The sequence below is a fragment of the Schistocerca cancellata genome, chromosome 9 (genome assembly GCF_023864275.1).
Source record: "Schistocerca cancellata isolate TAMUIC-IGC-003103 chromosome 9, iqSchCanc2.1, whole genome shotgun sequence".
Taxonomy (NCBI): Eukaryota; Metazoa; Arthropoda; class Insecta; order Orthoptera; family Acrididae; genus Schistocerca; species Schistocerca cancellata.
The window spans coordinates 335,161,041-335,183,720 of record NC_064634.1 but is presented as its reverse complement, the minus strand read 5'-3'; the positions used below and the strand labels follow the sequence as shown (position 1 = coordinate 335,183,720).

At 37.3% G+C, this 22,680-nt stretch overlaps 1 protein-coding gene across 7 annotated transcripts; it reads left to right on the top strand.

Annotated features, from left to right (window-relative positions):
• Positions 1 to 24: 24 nt before the first annotated feature.
• LOC126100105 (CDP-diacylglycerol--inositol 3-phosphatidyltransferase) lies at positions 25 to 16,235 on the top strand. Of its 7 annotated transcripts, XM_049910622.1 has the most exons (7): positions 396 to 546; positions 629 to 699; positions 9,629 to 9,712; positions 9,801 to 9,935; positions 13,315 to 13,468; positions 13,608 to 13,771; positions 14,040 to 16,235. In XM_049910622.1, exons 3-7 carry the CDS (start codon positions 9,676 to 9,678, stop codon positions 14,195 to 14,197), a joined length of 648 nt encoding a protein of 215 aa, XP_049766579.1. In that variant the 5' UTR covers positions 396 to 546; positions 629 to 699; positions 9,629 to 9,675; the 3' UTR covers positions 14,198 to 16,235. The 7 variants fall into 7 exon arrangements, with proteins under 7 accessions (XP_049766582.1, XP_049766580.1, XP_049766579.1 ...); XM_049910625.1 differs by lacking the exons at positions 396 to 546; positions 629 to 699 and adding an exon at positions 25 to 135; XM_049910623.1 differs by lacking the exon at positions 629 to 699 and having other exon boundaries at positions 364 to 415.
• Positions 16,236 to 22,680: the final 6,445 nt, after the last annotated feature.

Below are 22,680 nucleotides of genomic sequence, written 5' to 3'. Positions count from 1 at the left end.
CTTTTAATCTATGTTTCGAGATAGCGCATCGAAGTGTTAGTACGTCGAGCGAAACCTAGATGGAGATGGCAAGGGACGAAGTTGACTAAATACACTATGTGAGAAAATAGGAAAGTTTATCGACATTTGTAACAGGTAAAGGATTTTTTTTTGACAGAAACTCTTGGAACCCTATTATTTGATAAAATAAGCAAGGAAGGAATGGATATGGACATTATATCCTGAAATGTCTGAGATTGAAAAGTTGAAGCAATACGTATTTACATATAATACATACGTATAACACAGATTCACTATAGTCATACAATGCTGGTGAAATTTGATAAAATCCTGACGATAATCTAGGCAGTTTCAAATACGAGTCGGTTGGCCGCATATCGATTAGGTCATGTCGACTGTCGACGGCAATTGACGGGTAGGAAAGAGGCGCAACTTTTTGCAGGTGTACAAACGGATTATTTGTGTTGTAAAGAAAAGATAAACAAGGTGCAACAAAAAATTTCTATCGGCGTACTTTCCAGCTTTTCAGGGTCGTGAATTGTTTTAGTAAGCCACATATTTTCTCAAACCCCTGACCTGCCAGTACCATTTAAATTGACAATATTGATCGAGAAAATTAATTTTCCAGTCATCCCGTTCTCGCAGTCAAACTTTTAACTCGCCTTGGCAAAAATTTTAACTGAAATTTTCGATATTTACGTGAGTAGTTACATTTCCTATAGAATATTGTTTGCACAACCCACTGGTTATCATACCGGTTCAGTTACCATCCGTTTTTAATTTTTTGTTTAGTGTTTCAACATTGCTGTACAGATTTTCTTAGAGCAGATTATAATATTTAAGTTGTATTAATACATAGGAACCATATTTACATGTATTCCACATCCCTAGAGTGTCATCAGGACCGGAAGTATATTACAAAAGTGCTTCACACAGGTTGTACATGCTTAAACGAAACAGACAATTGCGTATATAATTTGACCTTCGACGTCATAAAATGATTTATATTATGATGAAAACTTTATTGTAAACAAATGTATTTAATCCAAATATTTACTTCCATTCGTATAGATACAAATTAGATGCAAATACATCCATCTGCTGGACAGAATGATGGGTGGAAGGGCGATCTCAATATTCCTAATGTGTCGTACACACCGCCATGAACTTCGTAATAGTTTGCAAAATATTAATGTAGGGTTAGCTGTGGACAAGAATGAACAGTTCTCTGCAGCAATTGCTACTACAAACACAACCAGACAGATTCCCTGTAAAAATGATCGTTGTATTTGGCCCCATCCAAACACAGTAGTTCTTTTCCCAGTATCAAGACAATTGTACTCTTTGCCATCTCCATAAATGGTCTTGCAAAGTTCACCATTGGACAGAAGTGGAGAAATCTGCTAATCATTCTATGAAAGTAACCACAATTTTAGCTGTTTATTGTAATAATAAGGAAGTGCACACTATTTTGACAAAACATACGGAGGCACTGCAAACTGTCGAGGTTGCCTCCCCCCCCCCCCCCCCTCCCGTCAGCTGAATCCGAGTACTGCTTCACTCCTGTTGCAATGTTGAGAATGTCTCCCCTTCCTACATATCAAAGCAACAAAGTTCAATTTTTTCCTTATCACTGGATAAGAGATATTTTGCTAATGCAGGAAGTGTTGTACAACAATCGATCAGTGAAGTTCTCAATATATCTACCAGAAACATAACCACTTTTTATTGGTTTTTACCTGACCTTTTTGTGGAATTAGTGAATTATTACATTGTTCCTATCTATATAACTTTCTATTGCTTGTAAACCAATATAATACTTCCAGTGTTTCTCATATACCTTAAAGGAACATTAGTGTGCCAAAGAGCTAAAATTGGCCTTGCAGAAAGAGATGCATTTAATGAAGAATACATCCTAAAATAGATTGGTTTCATTATTTTACAAGAATACAATGTAATGCCAGCAATGTCCTGAACACTTTGCTGATGAACAGACTTGATGTCTGTAGCACACTCAGGTTGTAATACAATGATGTGACAAAACAGTACCAAAAAACCACTATGTTTATTTGCTATTGTAATGTACCTCATTTAACTGAAACCATTTGCATCTTAGAATACTAGGTTCTCTGAGTAGTAGGCCTGTTCTTAAAGGCATGAGTCACATTCACAATCAGTCATTTTCAGAAAAGGTTATTGTTGTTCTGAACTAAAACTTAATGAATGCCTGTATATGGTAATATAAATGCCTGTCCCTCCTCCTTTTATTGTAGAAGTTAGTAGAGGGTAAAACGTTGAGTGTATCTTGTTTAATTGAAACCATTTGTATGAACCACATAAAATAATCAGTCATTTTCAGACAAGTTTCATATGATCCTGAACTGACAGAAAATAATTGCGGATAGAAGATTGAAAGCCACAAGAGACAGCTTAATTTCCAGTACATGAAAGTGATATGCCTTCAGCACCTCACCAATTCATTGTGTACAAACACTCTAGTCTTCATCAAGGCTTCCACAGTTTAGTTATAACTTCACATCTTGTTTTCACATTGTTCTGTTTATTGTTTTATCTGTATATATACTTGCTATTGGGAATAATATTAACTACCTCAGAGTACTGTTCCAACCAACATGCTGTTATTATTATTATTATTACAGACCACTATTAAATAATTTTGCTTCATATGATAATGTAAGTTTCATGTCTTTATTTCGTAAGGTTTTTTTCCCCCTAGCCATAGATTTCTAAGCCATCAAGGAATATATGAATACAATAAAACTGATTTATCAACATCTCTTTTCTGTCATCTTTTCCCAGACTAGAGAGAGCACTCCATATAGCTTGTCAGTTTCATGTTCTATGAATCATTTGCAAGGCAAATTGCCATGATGCGGAATGAGTTATTTTAGATTAACATCACAAATTATTTTGTAATTTGGTAAGGATGACTACACGCTCGCCAAGTTCTGTTTTCATATTATGTCTTCTTCCCAATATTTCTAATATATCTAACTCATAATTACAGGTATTTACTTACCTGTAGGTATATTGTTCCACCAGTGTATTTTAAGATCGTTGGATCAACCTGTTGTGTTGTAAATATTCCTTGTAATACTGTAGAACTCCTTATGATACCATAGAATTTTTTGATCTCACATAATCTTTTCTTCATACACAACAAACTTTTCTAGACCATTTTCTTTAATATTTCTCCTAGATGTTTGAAAACCCTTTCTGTGGTATCAAATTCAATTACTGTATTATAAATTTTTCCCCTACAGAGTTTCCTAAAACTGTTTTGTTAGCTGTCTCCACCAAGAGATTGACTTGCATTGTCACATTTGTTAAACTTTCAGAAAGGATAGCAAAACACAACAAATGCAAGACAATGTAATTTAACAACTTTGTCCCCTCTGCTGCCTATCCAGCATCATTAGTAAAATTTTATATTCTGATAATATTTCATATCAAATTCTTAAGATGTCCACCAGAATAGAATTGAAATACTTTGGAGCTCACTGACTTGTCTTACTATTGTATATATTTTGACATTTCATCTATCAGTTTTATTTATGACATTATTTGTAAAATATTTACATATTGCATTTTGCCAATTTTGATTCAACTCTATATATCTGGCTTCCTTTTGTCAAAGTTTTCCCTGTCAACAAAATCAAAAGTATTTCTTAAACCAATGAAAATAATGACCGAGTACGTGGGGGATCAGTAATCTTGTTTCGTGCCTTATTTCATCTGATTAGCCCAGAACACATTCATAATTGTACACCTACATCTATACTCAGCAAACCACCATGAGCTGCATGGCAGCTGTTCCTTTGTACCAGTTATTAGGGTTTCTTCATGATCCATTCACATATGGAGTGCAGGAAGAATGACTGTTTGAATGCCTCTGTGTGTGCAGTAATTATTCTAATCTTATTCTCATGATCCATATGTGAACTGTACATAGGTGGTTGTAGTGTATCCCTAGAGTAATCATTTAAAGCCAGTTCTTGAAACTTTATTGATAGGCTTTATTGGGATAGTTTATGTCTGTTTTCAAGAATCTGCCAGTTCAGTTTGTTCATTATCTCTGTGACACACTGCTGTGGATTAAACAAACCTGTGAACATTTATGCTGCACTTCTCAGTATACATTCAATATCCCCTATTAATCCTATCTGGTACAGAACCCACACACTGGAGCACTTGCAATTTGTAAGCAATCTCTGTTGTAGACTTGATTGCACTTCCCCAGTGTTCTACCAATAAGCAAAAGAGTACCACTTTCTTTACCCTCGACTGAACCTATGTGATCAATCCATTTCTTATCCCTACAAAGTGTTCCACCCAGGTATTTGTACGAGCTAGCCGATTCCAACAATGACTCTAATATTATAGTCATGGGATACCACATTTTCTTGTTTTGTGAAGGGCACATTTTTACATTTCTGAACATTGAAAGCAAAGTATCAATCTTTGCACCAAGTTGAAATCTTATCAAAGTCTGACTGAATATTTTTTGCTGCTTCTCACAGATGAAGCACGGTTCCTTTCAGAGAAAGTACAGTGTCTGAAAGACTTTTTGATAGGCAACTCCTTTTACTCTATAGATGAATATCTTAACAGGGATTGTTTAATCAGTTTTGACAGCAGTTGGACACAACAGTCATGATTAGGTATTTTGTGTATAATAAATTTATTAAAAGTGCATAACTGTGTTTCATTCTGACAGTATATTAATTTTGTAAATATTAGCAATTCCAGTTTATTTTATGTATTCACGTATTTTAACAATCTCCTGACAAATGATCAGTGTAGTAAATATCATATTCAAATGTTTTATGTTTCACTTTCTGACATGTTCCATACCCATGAGAATCATCTCATTTTTCAGGTTTTTGGAACAAAAACTAAATCTAATCTAATCTAGTTCTTCATTATGGATAACTGCATTATCTACAAAAAGCATGATTTTACCATTAATATTGACTACAAGGTCATTAACATACAACATGAACAGCAAGGGTCCCAACACACTTCCCTGGGACACACCCGAAGTTACTTCTATATCTGACAATGACTCTCCATCCAAGATAACATGCTGTGTTCTCCCTACCAAAAAGCCCTAAATCCAGTCACAAATTTCACTTGATGCCCCATATAATCCCACTTTTGACAATAAGCTTAGGTGTGGTACTGAGTCAAATGCCTTTTGGAAATCAAGGAACACTGCATCTACCTGGTTGCCTTGATTCAAAGCTTTCAGTATGTCATGTGAGAAAAATGCAGGTTGGGCTTCACATGATCGAAGTTTTTGAAATCCATGCTGTTTGACACTGAGGAGGCCATTCTGTTCAAGATACCTCATTATGTTTGAACTCAGAATATATTCTAAGATTCTACAACAAATAGATGTCAAGGATGTTGAATGGTAGTTTTGTGTATCACTACTATTCCCTTTCTTGTAGATGATTGTGACCTGTGCCTTTTTCCAAGAACTGGGCACAGTTTTTTGTTCAAGAGATCTATGATAGATTATAGTTAGAAGAGAAGCTAACTCAGCTGCAAATTCAGTACAGAATCTGACAGGGATTTCATCGGGTCTGGATCTTTGTTCAGTTTTAACGATTTCTCAACACCGCTGACACTAATACTTATTTCATTCATCTTTTCGGTCGTATGAGATTAAATTGGGACAGTCTGCTGGGTTTTCCTTTGTAAAGGAACATTTAGAAATGTAGTTAAGCATTTCAGCTTTTGCTTTGCTACCCTCAATTTAAGTTCTGTCTCATTCTCTAGGGGCTGGATACTAACTTTGGCACCATTAACAGCCTTTATAAACAGCCAAAACTTATTTGGATTTTGTGAAATGTCACTTGTCAATATTCTGATATGGTAGTCCTTGAAGGCAACATGCATTGCTCTTTTGACAGCCAAACGCATTTCATTCAGCATCTCTCGGTCTATAGCCCTACACTTTGTTTTACACCTATTACATAGTAATCTCTGTTTTGTTAGAAGTTTCTTCACAGTGACTGAATACCATGGAGGTTCCCTCCTGATATGAACTGTTCTACTGAGTACATATATATCCAATATGTGGCCAACTATACTTTTAAACTTGAGCCAGATTTCGTCTACATGCTCCTGACCTTTGCTGAAAGGTTTAAAGTTCCTCATTGAGATATGACACTACTGATTTTTTATCTAGTTTACTGAACATATATATCTTTCTGCTTGTTTTAGTTGTTCTTTGTACTGTGGTAATCATTGTTGGCACAACTGCATCTTGACCACTGATACCAGTTTCGATATGGACATCCTCAAAGATGTCAGGTTTATTTGTTGCCATTAGATCCAATATATTTCCATCATGACTGAGGTTCCTAACTATCTGCTCTAGGTAGTTTTCAGAGAAGGCTATTTAGTAAAGTTTCACAGTGTGTCTTATCATGTCCACCACTATATTACTGCTTACCAATTATTGTTTTATCTTTCTCAAGGTAAACAACGGCAATAATTCAGTTTTCATTGTTATACTCTTTTCAGGAGATGGAATGAACTTTGCATTTTTTGTGGGCTGGTTATTTATTTATTATTGTGTCAGTTTAAAGTATACAGTTAACAAATGGAAATCAGTTGGTATCAGTTTATACACTGGTTGACCAGATATTGCCCATGTCAATTTCATTTAGTGTCACCCTCATAAGGTGTCTCGTGATTTATTTGGCTGGAGATGAACAACACTGCAGTAGATGGTTATTAGTCTGCACACCACCACACGTGTGAAAAACTGACTCCACAGGAATGCTCTTCTCCTGCAGGCTGGTCGTGCATCTCATGGTACTACAACATAGTCTCTTGGGAGGCTTCCATGTTATCCACTTCTCCGAACGATCAGGAGGGAACTCTTCATTAGGAACCATTCATTTCTCCAAATGTTGGCATTCCCCCACCACATTGAGATTCTGGCTTGCGGTGGTGTTCATGTAAGAGCTTCAGTAGGTGCCAAGATTTCAGCTGAGGCTGTGCTGACTGATGGCCTTATAAAGGTTGGGCTTCTGTAGTCATAGCCATGCTGTTCTCTCATCTAGCAGCTATCTCGTGTCTAATTTCAGGAGATGCTATTGCAGCAAGACAGTGGAGTTTATCTACAAGTTTAGGTCTTATTCAACCCATGATAATGTGACAGATCTCATTAAAAGCCACTTCTATGTGGTTATAGTATGGCTGGATTTGTACTGTGCTGAACTTGCATATTCAGCACTGGAGTAACACAGTGTTAGCATGCTATTTCTCACAGCGAATGGGTGAGTTCATGATGGTTATCAGTTTTCACGCAGTGTTGTTTTAAGCAGACACTCTGTTTCACATTTAGGCAATGTTTCTTAAATGTAAGTGTACGGTCACTCCCAGATACTTCATAGTTGGGCATGTGCAAGAGCAATTCTTGTCCAGATGATTTCAATGGTTTTAGTTGCTTGTTTGCTCCTGAGGTGAAATGTGCAGGTGTGAGTTTTGGTAGGATTCAGCTTCAGGTGGTTATCATTATAGTAGGTGGTAAATTTTTCCAGGGCTGTAAACTAGGTTTGTTCCAGCTTTTCAAAACTGTAGACCTGAGCAGTGATTGCACAGTCATCAGCATAGATAAAACTTGAGCTTGTTCAGGAAATGGCTGATAATTAGTGTAGATGTTGAATAACAATGGTGCGGGCACACTGCCTTGCTGTAACCCATTCTTCTGTGTTCTCCACCTACTTCTTTGGCCCTGAAATTTAACAAATAATCTCTGGTTCTGGAGAAGGTTTCTGATGCTGCACATGAGGTTGAAGACTTTGATGATGTCATACATCTTTGTTATAAGAAGCTGATGACTGACTGTATTAGAAGCCACAGAGGCCAATGACTACAGCACCTGTGACGAGCCATTTCTCAAAGCCATCCTCAATGTTCTATGTCAAGTTTAATATTTGTGATGTATAGCTTTTTCCTTCTCCTACAATAAGGTATTTCATTTTATCTGTTAATGAAACTCGCACATCATTGATTACCACACTTTACAAAGCCATTTCTCACAAGCCAAAACTGGATTTAGATTATTGTTAAACATGTAGCTCTTCCCAGTGTAATAAAAACAATATATCATTAAGGTAACTGAACCAGATATACACACTTCAACAGGAGATTGGAATATCACAGAGTCTCCTGCAGTGATTTCTTACAGTACACCTATTGAGGTTTGAACTACACCTTATCAGAAAAGTAAACACAATCCCTTCTGAAAACGAGAACAATTTGGTTAGTTACAAAAAATCATTATAAAACAAAGCAGGCTCTCTTCTAAGCCTACATTTTGAAAACAAAAACAATGAACATCTTTATCTCATGATGATGATTATCAGTCTTTATAATAGTGAATATGTCTGTCCTGCATACAGATTTCTTCCACTCTGCGAGACATGCTCTTCATGAGATGATCAAGTTTATTATGGGGTATGAGGTCCCACTCCTCAATGGCAGCTTCAGTGAGGTCCTGAGGATTGTAAGGTGGATTCGGACCTGTGCAATGGCCACGTTCAACAGGTCCTATGTGTGCTCTGTTGCATTCATGCCTGTGGCTGTGCTGGCCAGTGCATTGGTAGATGTTGCATCTTTGAAGACACTGAGAGACTGCTAGAGTACGGTGCGGTCGTGCATTATCATTGATTAGGGTGAAGTTGTCACCAACTTCATGTCTGCTGGGCTTACAATCGTTTGTAGGACCTCTTGGAGGTATCGGGGGCTAGTCAAATTGCCATAGATGGGAATTAGAGGGGTATGCCATTCAATCATTATTGCCGCCCAGAATATCACACTTACACCTGCGAACAGATGGACTTCCTGAAAACATTGGTGTCCCTGATGTCGTCTAGTGCTTCTGCAGACCCTAACACATCTAGTATCCAATTGCAAACCAATCCTGATCTCATGTGCAAACATGACAGTACTCCATTCTACAATGACCCAATGTTGATTTACAAGAGCCATATGAACTACTGTTGCTCAGCAGAAGTCATTCCCAGTATTTCTGGCAGTTGATGTTGGGTGCCTATGAGCAGACAATTGGAGGAAACGATCCTGCACTGCAAGGTCTATTGTTCACATTTCCCATCTCTCTGTACTTTTTCCACACCTCAGACACGCCACTCTGAGTGACATGTAACCAATCAGCAACATCATGCTGTGTGACCTACTGACAGCAAAGCCACTATCCTGAATCTATCAAAGTGTTGTATGCATCTATGTGGCTTGTTACTGCAGTGCTGAACACAAACTGACTGAAGCTGTTGTCGATACTGGACTGTTCGCGATGTGCTGTATATTTACATGACTGGGAAATGGCCACAAAGCACACCAATAATAAACACGGCCCAGTATTTGGGCTCTAACTCATGCATGAAGTGCCTAGGTGAATGAGACCTCAAGTATCATAGATTACGTTTTACGATAGTATTCCAAACTTTCGTTGAGCAGTGTACAGCTTTTCAACACTTACGGTTTTCATTTTCCTATTAATATCTAGAAATAAGCAATATTTTTGTTGGAATACAGTTTATGTTCCAAGCAAAATTTCTTTCCACAGGTTATTATTTGCTGATCACGTAATAGTTGAAAGTTACTCAGCAAAACATGGAGAATGTTTTCTTGTTTGTGCCAAACATCATAGGTAATTGGTTTCTTTTTACTGATGATTTTTGAAAGTCATCTAAATTAATATATGTGATGCTCCAAGGATCGTCTTTTTTTTTTCTCAGGTTATGCAAGAATTGTGCTTGCCCTTATTTCATTTTACTATATGCCTACAAATCACATTATAGCTTCTTGGTGCTACATCATAAGTTCATTGCTTGATGCAATAGATGGACATGCTGCCAGGTATTTTAATCAAAGTAAGTATCTTTCTTGTTGTGTAACTACTTTTTATTCTCAATTAATTAATTTGAGGAATTAATTTATGGCTGTTAAAATGTGGAGCATTTGATATGATAATGAAAAAGAATTTGTGGAACTTAAATATGGAATATCTGAAACTTTATCAAACAATCAGGGAGAATTTGTTTTGTTTGTTTTATGGTTCCTCAGCCTACATGTAATTTCCAAACGTGGTTGTTTACACTTATGGCCATTCATTTATTAAAATTGCAATTTTGAAAATAATGCTTCATCTTTAGGCATAACTCTCAAATATAATTAATCTGGCTGCTAGCCCAAACATCAAGCAACTGCCTTAAGTCATGAGGTAAATCAATAATCACAGAACCACATAAAAATTACAATAATAAAATCTTTCTTATGTTCTTGTGGTCTCACTTAACAGTTAGACAAGTTAACCCAAAGTGGGTAGATGATGTTAGAAAGCATGCAGAAACAACATGGATTTTATAATTGGATGGTTGTATAGAGATTAATGAATCAAAGTACGAGACTTTCAGTCTCTCTTCCATGAATTATGCCCATAGAGAACATTCTTGCTAACCAGAAGTAAAAGCCATCTAAGTATACTATCATATCACGTGGAAAATAGTATGAAAAAGAGGACCAGAAAACAATATCGTGAAAAAGAAAGATTGCTACTCACCATATTGATCAGACATAGAGTCACAGACAGGCACAATGGAAAGACTGACACACACACACACACACACACACACACACACACGAGACCTCTGTCTCTGGCTGCTGTGGCTAGAACACTGACAACACTTAATTTTAAGAGCAGTTTCAGGATATGTATAAGAGGCACAAAATCAGACTGATGAATATGGCAGAAGCAGATGAGAATCCAAAATCAGACTGACAAATATGTAAGAAGCAGATGAGGGTCCTGCTGCGTCCACCTGCAGTGCGATGGATGTCTCTCCCACATCACCACATTCACCCGACCTCCATCTTAACAGATGAATGGGAAAATAAGAAAGAGCTTTTGGGATTATTAACAATGATAAATGATAAAAACAAATACAGAAAATATAAAAAGAGCTACCAGAGGATGTGTATGTAATTTAAGGACAAGTCTGGGCTTTTGGCAGCAGTGGATTCAGATAGCTGATTATGATGATGATGTAACAGTCCAGCCATGTTAAATCTGGGAAATTATGAGAAATTCAGTACCAACTCTTTATTTTATGTAAAGTTTTGAAAAATTGCCTTTCAGGGAAGCACAGCCCTCTCATTTCCTTCGCTTGTATGAGTTCCCACATTCTGTTCCTTAACAAGCATTCCATTACAGTAAACAACTTCCTTTTGACAGAAAAACATAGACACCCACACCCAGAACACATGTTGGTTTACTGTTGCAGGCAACTTAAATTGTGTGTCATTGTAGTAAACCACTTTCCCTTTGAAGATCTCGTTCTGTATGACTTCCAGCGACCAAGCACATTGTGCCATTATGCAGTTCATGTCATCTGCAAAACTCTTTGACATGTACATGTTAAACTCTGAAATGTTAAAAATTCTGTAGATGCTGGACTTGCCGTATTTAATCTTACACACACTTCATCTTTTAGACTTTTTGGTGACCATAAAAAATGTTCCGGCACAGTCACTAGAGGAGCAGGGCTTATTACTGTGTGCGATCTTTCAGGTCTGCCCTTAAGCTCAACATTCATGAATCCAAGAGGAAATCACATTTTAACTTGTGACAATCTTTGTGAAAGAACAATTTAAAAAAATGTAGCATGGTATACAGTGAGGTTAAATAAGCAAATAATTAAAGATTAATCTGCTATTTTATTTGTCCAAGGATCATCTAACTATGATGTAGGAATTTCCAGGGTAAGACAATGAAAAACAATAGCTCAAAATATAAATATACACACAATACATAAGTATGTTCTGTGAGGACAGGATAGGTGGTTAGCCGTGGCCTTCATGAAAGAACCATCCTGGCATATGCCTGAAGTGATTTGGGGAACCATAGAAGAATCAAATCAGGATGGCCAAACAGAGCAAATTCCATCCCCCTCAAATGTAAGGTCAATGTTTTAACAACTGCACTACCTCATTTGGTTGGTTCCTGATTTACACATAAGTTGCTTCAGATAACTTATATTATAAAAAATAGGTTTGCCCTCAGTGTCGCACCCTCTAAGGATGCCCGCTGATGACTTCTGGACCAAGAAGCTGCTGCTGTGCCCCTGCCCTAATTCCAGACTGTTTGGAAAACTAACTCAGGGGCCACATTCAATTATACTCTAGATTCAGATGGCTAATTATGATGATGATGTAGCAGTCAGTTATACTCTGTATCCTTCCTTCGGTCCATCTGAAGATTGAGGCAGCATTCTCCCATGATGAGACAGATCTTGAGCTCAAGAGAATGACAAGCTATTACTGTTACACTCTTTAGATCTTGACACAGTTTTCTTGTAAAAGCAGAAAACCTTGGTCATGCACTGAAATGTGACAGGTTGTTGCAGTTGTTCTCTTTCATTATTAATCGCTACTTTGAGTCCTCCAAGTAATCCTTAATAGTTTAGTATGTAGAGCTTAGAAAGAATGTTTTAGCTGCCTTTGTTCAGTACATGTGTTTTAGTAATCTCTTTCACTTCCTTGGGCAAATTATTATACAGTTTTATTCCCTGATAGCAAGTGCCATTTTGAGTTTTTTTTCTTTTTTTTCCTTGGTAAATGGAAGCCTGTACTGAATATAGGTCCATGGTTATATAAAGAACTGTTAGTGAAATACTTTGTAATTTTTCCCTGGTTTTCTCAATAGATTGGCAGATGTACCCACTTTTGGTTTTTAAATAGTTCTTTACAATGAGGCCTACAACTAGTTCTGGTTATTATTCTTATGGCCTTTTTCTCCAGTTCATAAATGGTGTCCATGTTTTGTGCTTTTGATCCCCAGAAAGAAATCCCATAGCTAAGAACTGAGAATAGCTTGGAATAGTATGTCATTATAGAAGACATTGGCTGTCACAAACAGATGATAAGACCATCAGAGTATAACATGCTGAGGAGAAATTGGTCTTTATGGAACTGATTTGTTCGTATTCAGTTTTATAGATGGAAAATTATGTTGCATATGGCAAATAAATATTGAATCACAGATGATGTTCTACTGTTACAACATATATTTTAACCTTGTAGCTAACCTTTTGGACAGAGATAGCTAGTGCTCTCTCTCTCTCTCTCTCTCTCTCTCTCTCTCTCACACACACACACACACACACACACAGAGAGAGAGAGTGTGTTGCATTCTCCATTGTATTCTACTCACCATTTATACTGGTATTTTGTGCAATATAAGACATGTTACAGGTACAAAATTTGGAGCCATGCTGGATCAGCTAACAGATCGATGTGGTACAATGTGCCTAATAGTTACATTGAGCTACTTTTACCCACAACACATGTTCTTGTTCCAATTAAGTATAACAATTGACATAGCTTGTCACTGGATATATTTGCACACGTAAGTAGTATTCAGTATAATTTATGTAAGTTGTTAAAGCAAAGTATTATTAATTAGATATTGCTCTCATAATTAAGTATCATATGATTGCAGTACCTGTAGTTTACTTTTTGTAATGGGTTTTATCCATCTGCTGCAGGAGTCTTCTTCAAGGAAAAGCGAGTCACAAGTTTATTGACTTGTCTGGTAACCCAATTATGAGAATCTACTACACATCACGTCCTGTTCTGTTCTTTATGTGTGCAGGAAATGAAGCGTTTTATGCTAGTTTGTACCTCTTGTATTTCACTGAAGGTCCTGTAGGTATGTCTATATCTTTTACTGTTTCTTAGTTGTGGTGGTGATCCCAGTACCAGGAATGAACTTGACAAAGTATCTTGAAAGTTTTGAGGATTAATTAGTCAATGTAATTTTTCAAGTGTGTAATTTTTTTCCTTTCCTTTGCTAATTTCAGTTTTACATTATTAATCACAGGCTTAGTGGCTTATTAGCTATTCATGAAATACTGATATGATCTTAAAAATTCTTTCAAATATTTACATGTACTAATTGTCAGTAATTTCTGTTACAGTTGCTGGCCTGGGTCTCTTCCGTATTGTAGCATATTTAACAGCACCTGTTGCTTTTGTTAAAGCACTTATTTCTCTTCTTCAAGGATATGTAGCATGTAATAATCTGGTGGCAATAGATCTTCAAGATAGACAAGCACAGTTAACAAAAGAACAGTGAGCAATGGCTCTTGCTTTCATGAATATTAGTACTTGGAAAGTACTAGTGAAGCTACAACTGTGCATTGCAACTTACCTAGTCACTAATGTGATTTAGAAATTCCATTTTTGATAGCAAGAAAGTCCTGAGTAAATATAAGATGCTCTGTTATATTTTGAAACACAATACAAATACCTTTGAAGGACTAAATAGCAGTTTGATTTGTAATTTATGAAATGCAAGTTCTAAATGCCAAAGAAGTTTTCATCTAAAAACAGTGAATCAATACCTGATGACGACACAGATTCCGTTATATGTAGGTGACAGTTTTTATTTCATTGTATTTAATCTGCAACTAGCTGGTTAAGCAGTGTTGCCTGGTTACTTATTTTTCCTAGTCCTTTATAAGGCAGGGAGAGGAATGAAACCTGTACTTTTCCTTCCAGATGTAAGAATAAATAAAATTCTTGGTGAACCCACTCTTGAGCAAGCAACATAAAATGGCCTGTAAAAGAAACATGATGATCTGAAACACTTCACAGTACTTAATAGAGTGCCTCCGTGATTTACTGTTTATGATCAAGAACACAAATCTCAATGGAAATTGCTGTCTCTTTGAGTTAAATGGGAGGGCCATTGAAATTACGACTAACTTTCTTTATGTTGCCCAGCATCATCTTTACATACGGTCTTTCACAGATTGAGGATCCATAGTAAAATATTTGGAAATCCAATTTTAAGTAAACGACAGTGCGATGGAATTTCCCTTCTTTGCACCCCACTCCATCACTATGAGAGAGATCTCATCAGGGCACCAGTCCAGATAGTAACCTTAGAAATCTTTGGCTGTGACAATTTTAATTATGTTTCCATGTCACCCTCTTCCCATCCTCACACAGCTAGCAGATGTGAAATGTCATTGTAAATGTAACCATCCAGTGAATCCGGAGGCTCTGGGTATGATGATTATTCTTCCATGTTACCATCTTCCTATCCCATATTGAAGTGTGCTAGGCATGCCTCATCCCCAGTGATTTTCCATCAGGTTTTGTTCAAACTATCGGGCTGCTGGTCTAGATGTACAGCATGTTTTTCATTCTATGTTTTAATGTAGCTTTCAACCTCTCTTTGATGTTAGGAGTCACTGATTCCACATTAAACTGTAGGTCCCCTCCTTTCTCTAGTTGGATAACTGAGTTAGGTTAGGGGCATGCAAGTCATTGAAGTGGCGTTTGGAAGACTTGCTCCAGGTCATTGAGCCACACGAAATAATAATTAATGATGATGGTGATTTCACTGTCACTTTTCAGATATTTTTAGATGTCAATCCGTTTTCTTCAACTCCTACTCTCACTATCAGAGGTCAACTGTCATCATCAATAAGTCTATCAACTGTGAAAACAATAAATTCAACACTAATATCAAGCTTTTTCTCAATTGTTTCTACAAGTCACTTCCTTCTCACCTCCACTCCTATTGGCGCTATGGGTGTCTTAGCCTGACAAATTCCTAAATTTATCGAGGATTTGAAGCTTTAGTTGAACAACTGATCTCAGGTATATCATCACCACCAATATACATTATACAGTTAAGTGAGTGACCTAATAAATATATCACCTCTCTCTCTCTCTCTCTCTCTCTCTCTCTCTCTCTCTCATTATAAACTGATAGTTACCACGAGGACATGTAAGAACTTTAATTGACAACACTGGTTCAATGAGAGGTGTGCAAAGGCACCACTAAGGCCAGTGTAAACAACAAAAAGAAATAAAAATATAACTCTACAATATCCGTGGATGTAGTTAATGTTGTAAAAATAGACTAGTAAGTAAATGTTTAACTGTTGTACAGAAGTGGTTAATTTTTTGTTACAGTGCAAATGATGAATGATATTGCTATTTGGTTTTACGTGTTATGTTTAGAAATTACACTCCTAATAATTATAACTATTACTTTTGTATTATTTTGTACTTTTGTCTTGCTCGCCCAGTTTTTAAATGCATGTGCTCCATTTATTGTTTCAAATGCACATTCAGTTATTAAAGAAAATGGAAAAATATTTTCTTTTGTGGTTTTATTGAAACAGTGTGTTAGAATGTAGAACCCAAACAGTGATTTTGTTTCTGAAGAAGCAATGTACACTGTAAAAATTGCAATTAGTCTACAGCACAAAGCAACACCTCACTAAAACGAACAAAGGCAACCTTAGGATTATAATTTCTTGTGCTTACAATTCTTGCAACAATTACCATAAACATTTTTCTTGATACAAATCTTCCAGTACGGTTTGTTGCACATGTCTAAATGCACACGTAAATCATACCACTATAATAAACATCAAATGTTGACTGCATGTATACAGTGATCAGCCAGAACATATGACCGCGGACCTACTATTGATATAAACTCGTCCAGGTGACAGCAGCATAGCCTGGCAAGGAATCAGTCAGACACATGCACGGTACATGTAGTACTAGTAACCGTGCTGTCTGTGTGTAGAATGGGGGGAGACGCACAATCCATCTGGGTTTGACTGATGGCAGATGGTGATTGCCCACAGCCTCGGCATAAGCATTTTGGAAACTGCACCACTTGTCAGGTGTTCGAGGAGTGGTGTGGTGAGTGTCTTCAGTATGTGGTGAAACTGCATCAAGATGTCGTGAGGTTGGGCAGCCACCTCTCATTACAGGTGTCGGACGTGGTACACTGGGCAGACTGGTAATACATGGCAGGCGGTGAATTGTGGCAGAAATAACATCAGACTTTAATGATGGGCAGAGTACAAGTATGTGTGAACACACAGTGCACCAAACACTCCTAACAATGGGCCTCCACAGCCTATGACCCATGCACATGCCAAAGTTAACATGACATCAGCAACTACGACTGAAATGGGCATGTGACCATCAGCATTGGATGTTGGTGCAGAGGCAGAGTGTTGCATGGTCTGACGAATCCTGATACATTTTCATCATACCAATGGGAGGGCATGAATCTGTTGTCTTCCAGGGGAACAGCTCTTTGAGGCCTGTACTGCAGGACAGAGACAAAATGGCAGTGGCTCCATTATGCTCTGAGGAACATTCACGTTAGTATCCATGGGCCAGAGTAGCTTGTGCAAGGCACTATGACAGCCAAGATGTATTGTACACTGGTTGCAGACCATGTACACCTCTTCATGACGATCATGTTTCCCGACCGCAGTGGTGTTTTGTAACAAGATAATGTGCCATGTCACAAGGACAGGAGTGTAATAGAGGGGTTCGAGGAACACAGTAGCAAACTTCAATTGATGTGCCAGCCCCCCAACTCGCCAGATCTGAACCCAATTGAACACACCTGGGATGTGATTGAACGTGGCATCAGAGCTCATCCTAAAAAAATAGCATTACAAAGTCATGCAGTGTTGCACTTGATTCCTTGGCAGCTGATTGTAATTCTCATCAAATGAATTTATCACTTTTACCACAGAATCTAAAGATCGCTACAAGTATCCCCCATACCATTATGGGGGCCACTAAAAAGTACTCCATTAACTGGTTTCCACAGCACCATAGTGCATGCCTACATCCAAAGTGTTTACGTTTGATTTATGAAAAACTAAAAATTTTTCCAATCATTTACAGAGCTAGAGGAAAAAAAAAAAATATTAAGAGTTAGTTTGGTGCCTGCATTCTTAACTAGTTGACAGCTGTGTGGCCGCCGGCAGGTACAGCAGAACCACACGCTTGATGTCAGTGGCCACCACAGCAGTCCCTCACACTTAATGCCATTTGCCTTGCAATGAAACACGATGTGGCAGTAAATGTGTTAATCTTAAATTGTACAACAAAAAAGAAATTCACACTCATGAGGCCACTCTAGTGAAGTTCTGATGAACTGTCAACTCAGTTAACCTTTCCTGAATTACATTTTCATGGAGCTTGCAGAAAAATGTCAGGCTGCACTGTGGTTTGTGATCCGTGTTACACTGAAGGTCACTCCATAACTAACTGGGCATGCCAGTTTAAAGATCAAAGGAAAGTAAGGGCATACTACCTCAAAGGACCATGCCTAGTAAAGCACTGTTGTGTTCAAATCAACATTTGAGTTGAGTGCAGCTTTACTTTTAAGATACAACCATACAAGTCTGTATGCATGTCATAAAAATTATGTTGCAATTTGTCAGGTAATTCTTAGCTGCTGAGCAGTGAGTGTACTTATGTTTGTTGCTAAAGTGATGCAACATTGAAAGAATAATGGCAGACAGTAAAATTCCTGCGAAGCACTGTTGATACTAGCTGAAATATCAGTCTGTGTAAACATTCGCAACTGAATTACGACCATCTCTGGTGATGTGCAGAACATCCATTCAACCGAGTAACAGCAGCAGTAGCACATTGAGGCACATACTCTACAAAAAAGAAGTGTTTCAGAGTTATCCTAATCCCTGATGACTTAACTGCTATTTGCAACTCATGGAAACCAAGTCGAAGAGATACATATCTCATGGTGTTCACTTGGTATGAGTTCAGGTGACCTAAATGTGGCTTACCAGAAGCACAGATTGTATGGTTGTGCTTTAGCTGAAAAAATGGACACAGATGGTCACACAGTAGGTTCCTGTATTCTTCACAGGTAAAGGATGAAAGTATGTCTGTCAGGAACCCTATTGCATCTCATACAAACACCGCCCATGCAAAAATATGAAATGTGTGGGCAGTAGCCTGTTTGATGGCAGAATGATTTACATCATGCAGTTTTCGATGTTCCCCGACATTGGCTTGTACAAAAATATAAAACTAGCCTTTATTCCTGGTTAGTATTTCCATGTTGTGTGTATCCAATGGCAATGTTCTTGCACCCGAGCTGATCTGTGTTCCCTGAGAGATGCAGTAAACAGTTGTTTCAGCACCCTACAGTGAGGAATTTGCACTGGATGGCAGTTATTCATACTTTGTCCTTCAGGACTGAATTATAAGATTATATGCTGTACTGTTACAAACTGTGATAGTCAGTAGTGCCTCCTGGTATCTTGCCCCAGGCAGCTGATCCTGGTAGCCACAGGTCTTTTGAATGCAGGTAGTCCCAATACAAGCTCCTAACCTTGGAGATGACAGTGACATAGGCATCTAGCCCATATATGACCACACTAAAGTGTGCTGATGAAGCACTTCTTGTTCATCCCTCACTAAACTGTCGTGCAAAATCATTCCATTCACCATGGTGATGTAGCTAGCATTCATATATTACTTACCAATAATCTTAAATACTTAATATACACAGGCCCAAATCCTACAATAAATAGTGTTTATGTAGCAAATAGTAATTATTATGCATTAAGAAGAAAGAAAAATCATCTTGCTTCAACCTCAGCACGAGTGCCACCCAGTGCTTTCCTCTGAATACACAGCTAAATATTTTGTTCTAAAATTGGTTTCTCCACAATCTTACACCCAACCTTATGCACTCATTTTCTTTACACTTTACTAAACGTGTCTTCTGATGTTTCGAGTACATACTCGCACACAAAGCAAAAAATATCCCCTCTATTTACCAATTATCAAATATGCATTAGAATAGATGTACTTGTCTTATAAGATACAATGTCCAGTAATTGACTTTATCAACAAGATACCCATCGACACACAAACTGATTTATAGGTTTTCTTAAAAAATTATTAATGTAATGTACTGTACTGTACTGTACTGTATACATAATTATAGTTTCTTCAACTCAAATTCTTAGATCGTCCATCATGAACTCTTCAATTGAATAATATTTCTGCATCAATTTTACATTTAAGCTGTTTTTGAGTGATTCTAAGAGCAGATCTTTTCCTTTTACTTTGTTATAAATTTTCACTTGTGGATATGGGGGAAATCTGACCACAACATTTTTAATGATGGGTATGTAGCATAAAATTATTTTGATTTGTAGTGTTGTAATCATGTTAAAATTTATTTGTTACAAATAAAGCAGGGTCTGCTTCCAAAATAAATTCTTAATCCAGAAATCAAACCAAAGTCATTTTAGATTGACCACTGAGTAGAATAGACAGTGGGAATAAGAAAGACCAATTCCAAAGCAAGGTCGTAATCTAAATAGCAGCACAGCATACCTCATGCAGGATTCTAAACAAGGTTGAACTAGCCCGAGTGGCCTTGTTTCTGAAAGAGTGGATTCACTTGCTGCAAACAACCCCGGTGGGAATTTTTGATCGCAATGTGCCAGTGCCTCGGACCTCTGATAGATATGTCATGGGCAGGATTACTAAAATTACTGAAAATGGAGAAAATCAGTTCTTAAGTGCACAGTGAGGGAACACTCAGTATACTTAAACTATTTTTTATAAGTGGGCAACATGATTTTTTACGCTTTACATTGTGGATATTTCTAATGATTTTTTTTCTTTTAAGTGTTCATATTTGAGGCATATTGTTTGAGTTGCCCAAAATATAATACTGTGCCTTATTGATTCAGCATAGCTGTGATACTACTTTCCTGATGTCCATGCTGGTTGTGTTGTATATCATGGTAAATGTGAGGATATTTATATGCGAGGTACTGTGTATATGAGGCCCATGATAAATTTTTACCACTTGAATTCTTAGGAATTTAACACAGGTAACTTTCTGCAAATCTTTTTTTGGGATGAAACTGAACAAAATTTAATTTTACTTGTTTTGTTTTAAACGGCTTTGTGTTTTAGACTGCTGTAACAGATTACAAAACAATTTTTACTCCAGGCAGCCACAGCTGTGGACATATGTTAATAAAAGAAGAACAACTGCTGCTGCTTCTTTAACTGAGTTTTTTCCACATTTAATTTCAACTCATTTGGATTAAAACAGTTATCTAATTATTGTAATGTCTTGAATTGTCTGTCAGAAAATTAACACTTTGCAATAGACATTTGTGAAAGCATGTATGGTATTTATGGCAACAACCACAAAGTTGAACCTGAACATGAATTAATGAATGATAAATTCATAGTTCCATTGTTGTGTTACAGCGCAGGAGTGGGCAAAATAAGAACACAATATGATAGACTGCTATTTTTGGACTTGCATGCAGTACACTGGTATTTCACTCTTCATACAGGCTTCCAAATGAAGACAGATAGATTGGCACATTTAGAATTAGTATTTGCGGTGGCATGTAGAGTTAATGAGAAAAATGTGTTTGATAAACACAATGGTGGAAGAAAAAGTCCTGACAGGAACAGCAAGAAGGCATGAAGAAAGGGGACCGTTATCTTCAATGAAACCACTACTGAGAAAGTACCTGCCAAGTTTGAAAGAGAGGGATTTGAACATAACTCGTGCCACATTGACAGATCACTGGTAAGGACAATGAATAAAAACAGGTGAGTTTGTACGTGCAAGGACCACTAAAACTTGACTACTGATGAATAATGTAGGCAAAGGGGTTAATGTTAACACTGATCCATATAATGAGATGGTGTAACATGGGAGTCTTTAAGAATTACATGTACCACTCTTCTTCTCTCAGGCTGACTTACATTGTTCATGAGAGCTGAAAATATAGATTAGGTAGTTAAGTGGAAAATATACCACTGTGCACCCTATTGTTTCACGACTTTGCAGCTGCAGTGCACGTCATGTCAGCTCAAAATATCTGCAAGGTGCAACAATGAAGAGACCTCTCAATCTGCCATGACAAAGCCTTGTCCTTTGGATGTCCCAGCTTGGTGGCGCCTTGGAGGTCAAGGAGCTTAAAGGCACATGTAAGAATGTAAATGAGCAAACTAGCAGTTAAAAACTCATTGTCAGAACTGTCTCTTGTTCGATTTAGAATAAACTCTTGACAGCCAGCATAAAATACAGAAGAGTTACTGCTAAGCTGTTTACACCATTCAGTAGCTTGGACAGCTTAAAGCTCTCTTCCAGTACCGCAAATCACAAGGAGAAGTTGTCCAGCAGCATGGCACTGCAGTACTTAGGTAACATTATGAAACACTATTAGATACAGAGAAAACCAGGGAGACAGTTACAACACAGACTTTTCCCCTATTGCATAGCATGGGAAAGTTCCTGTAATGGTTTGATGGGTTCTGAGATTGCAATGAAAGGTAAATATAAGTACACAGAAACCCTATTCAATGGCACAGGCAGAGTTTCTGCAAAATAATTACATTTTCCCAGGTAATTCCACATTGATAGTGGTGCGATTTTTGGGGAAAATTTAAATGCAAATAAGGATAGGTAAATGAGAAATAAAGGTGGGGTATTTGCCACAGTAGACAAGAAACTCAAATCCACTAAGATAAAAAGTAAAACTCCATATGAGACTGTTTGGGCAAAAACTAAGTTTTAGAGGTGGTCATAAAATGATAATTGGACACTTATATCGCCCACCAGACTCCTCTCCCGATGTAACCAAAAACTTTACAGAAATCTCCAGTTCATTTGTAAGTAAGTTCCCCCATCATACTGTAATCATCAGTAGAGACTTTAATCATCCAACAATTAATGAGGAAAAACTACAGTTTTGTCAGTAG

Excerpts from the sequence above, each read along its gene's own strand:
- LOC126100105 (XM_049910625.1), top strand. The coding sequence starts at position 9,676 with ATGGAGAATGTTTTCTTGTTTGTGCCAAACATCATAG. Across the intron at positions 9,713-9,800 it reads GTTTGTGCCAAACATCATAG|GTTATGCAAGAATTGTGCTT; the intron begins GTAATTGGTTTC and ends TTTTTTTCTCAG. Across the intron at positions 9,936-13,314 it reads TGCCAGGTATTTTAATCAAA|GTACAAAATTTGGAGCCATG; the intron begins GTAAGTATCTTT and ends GACATGTTACAG.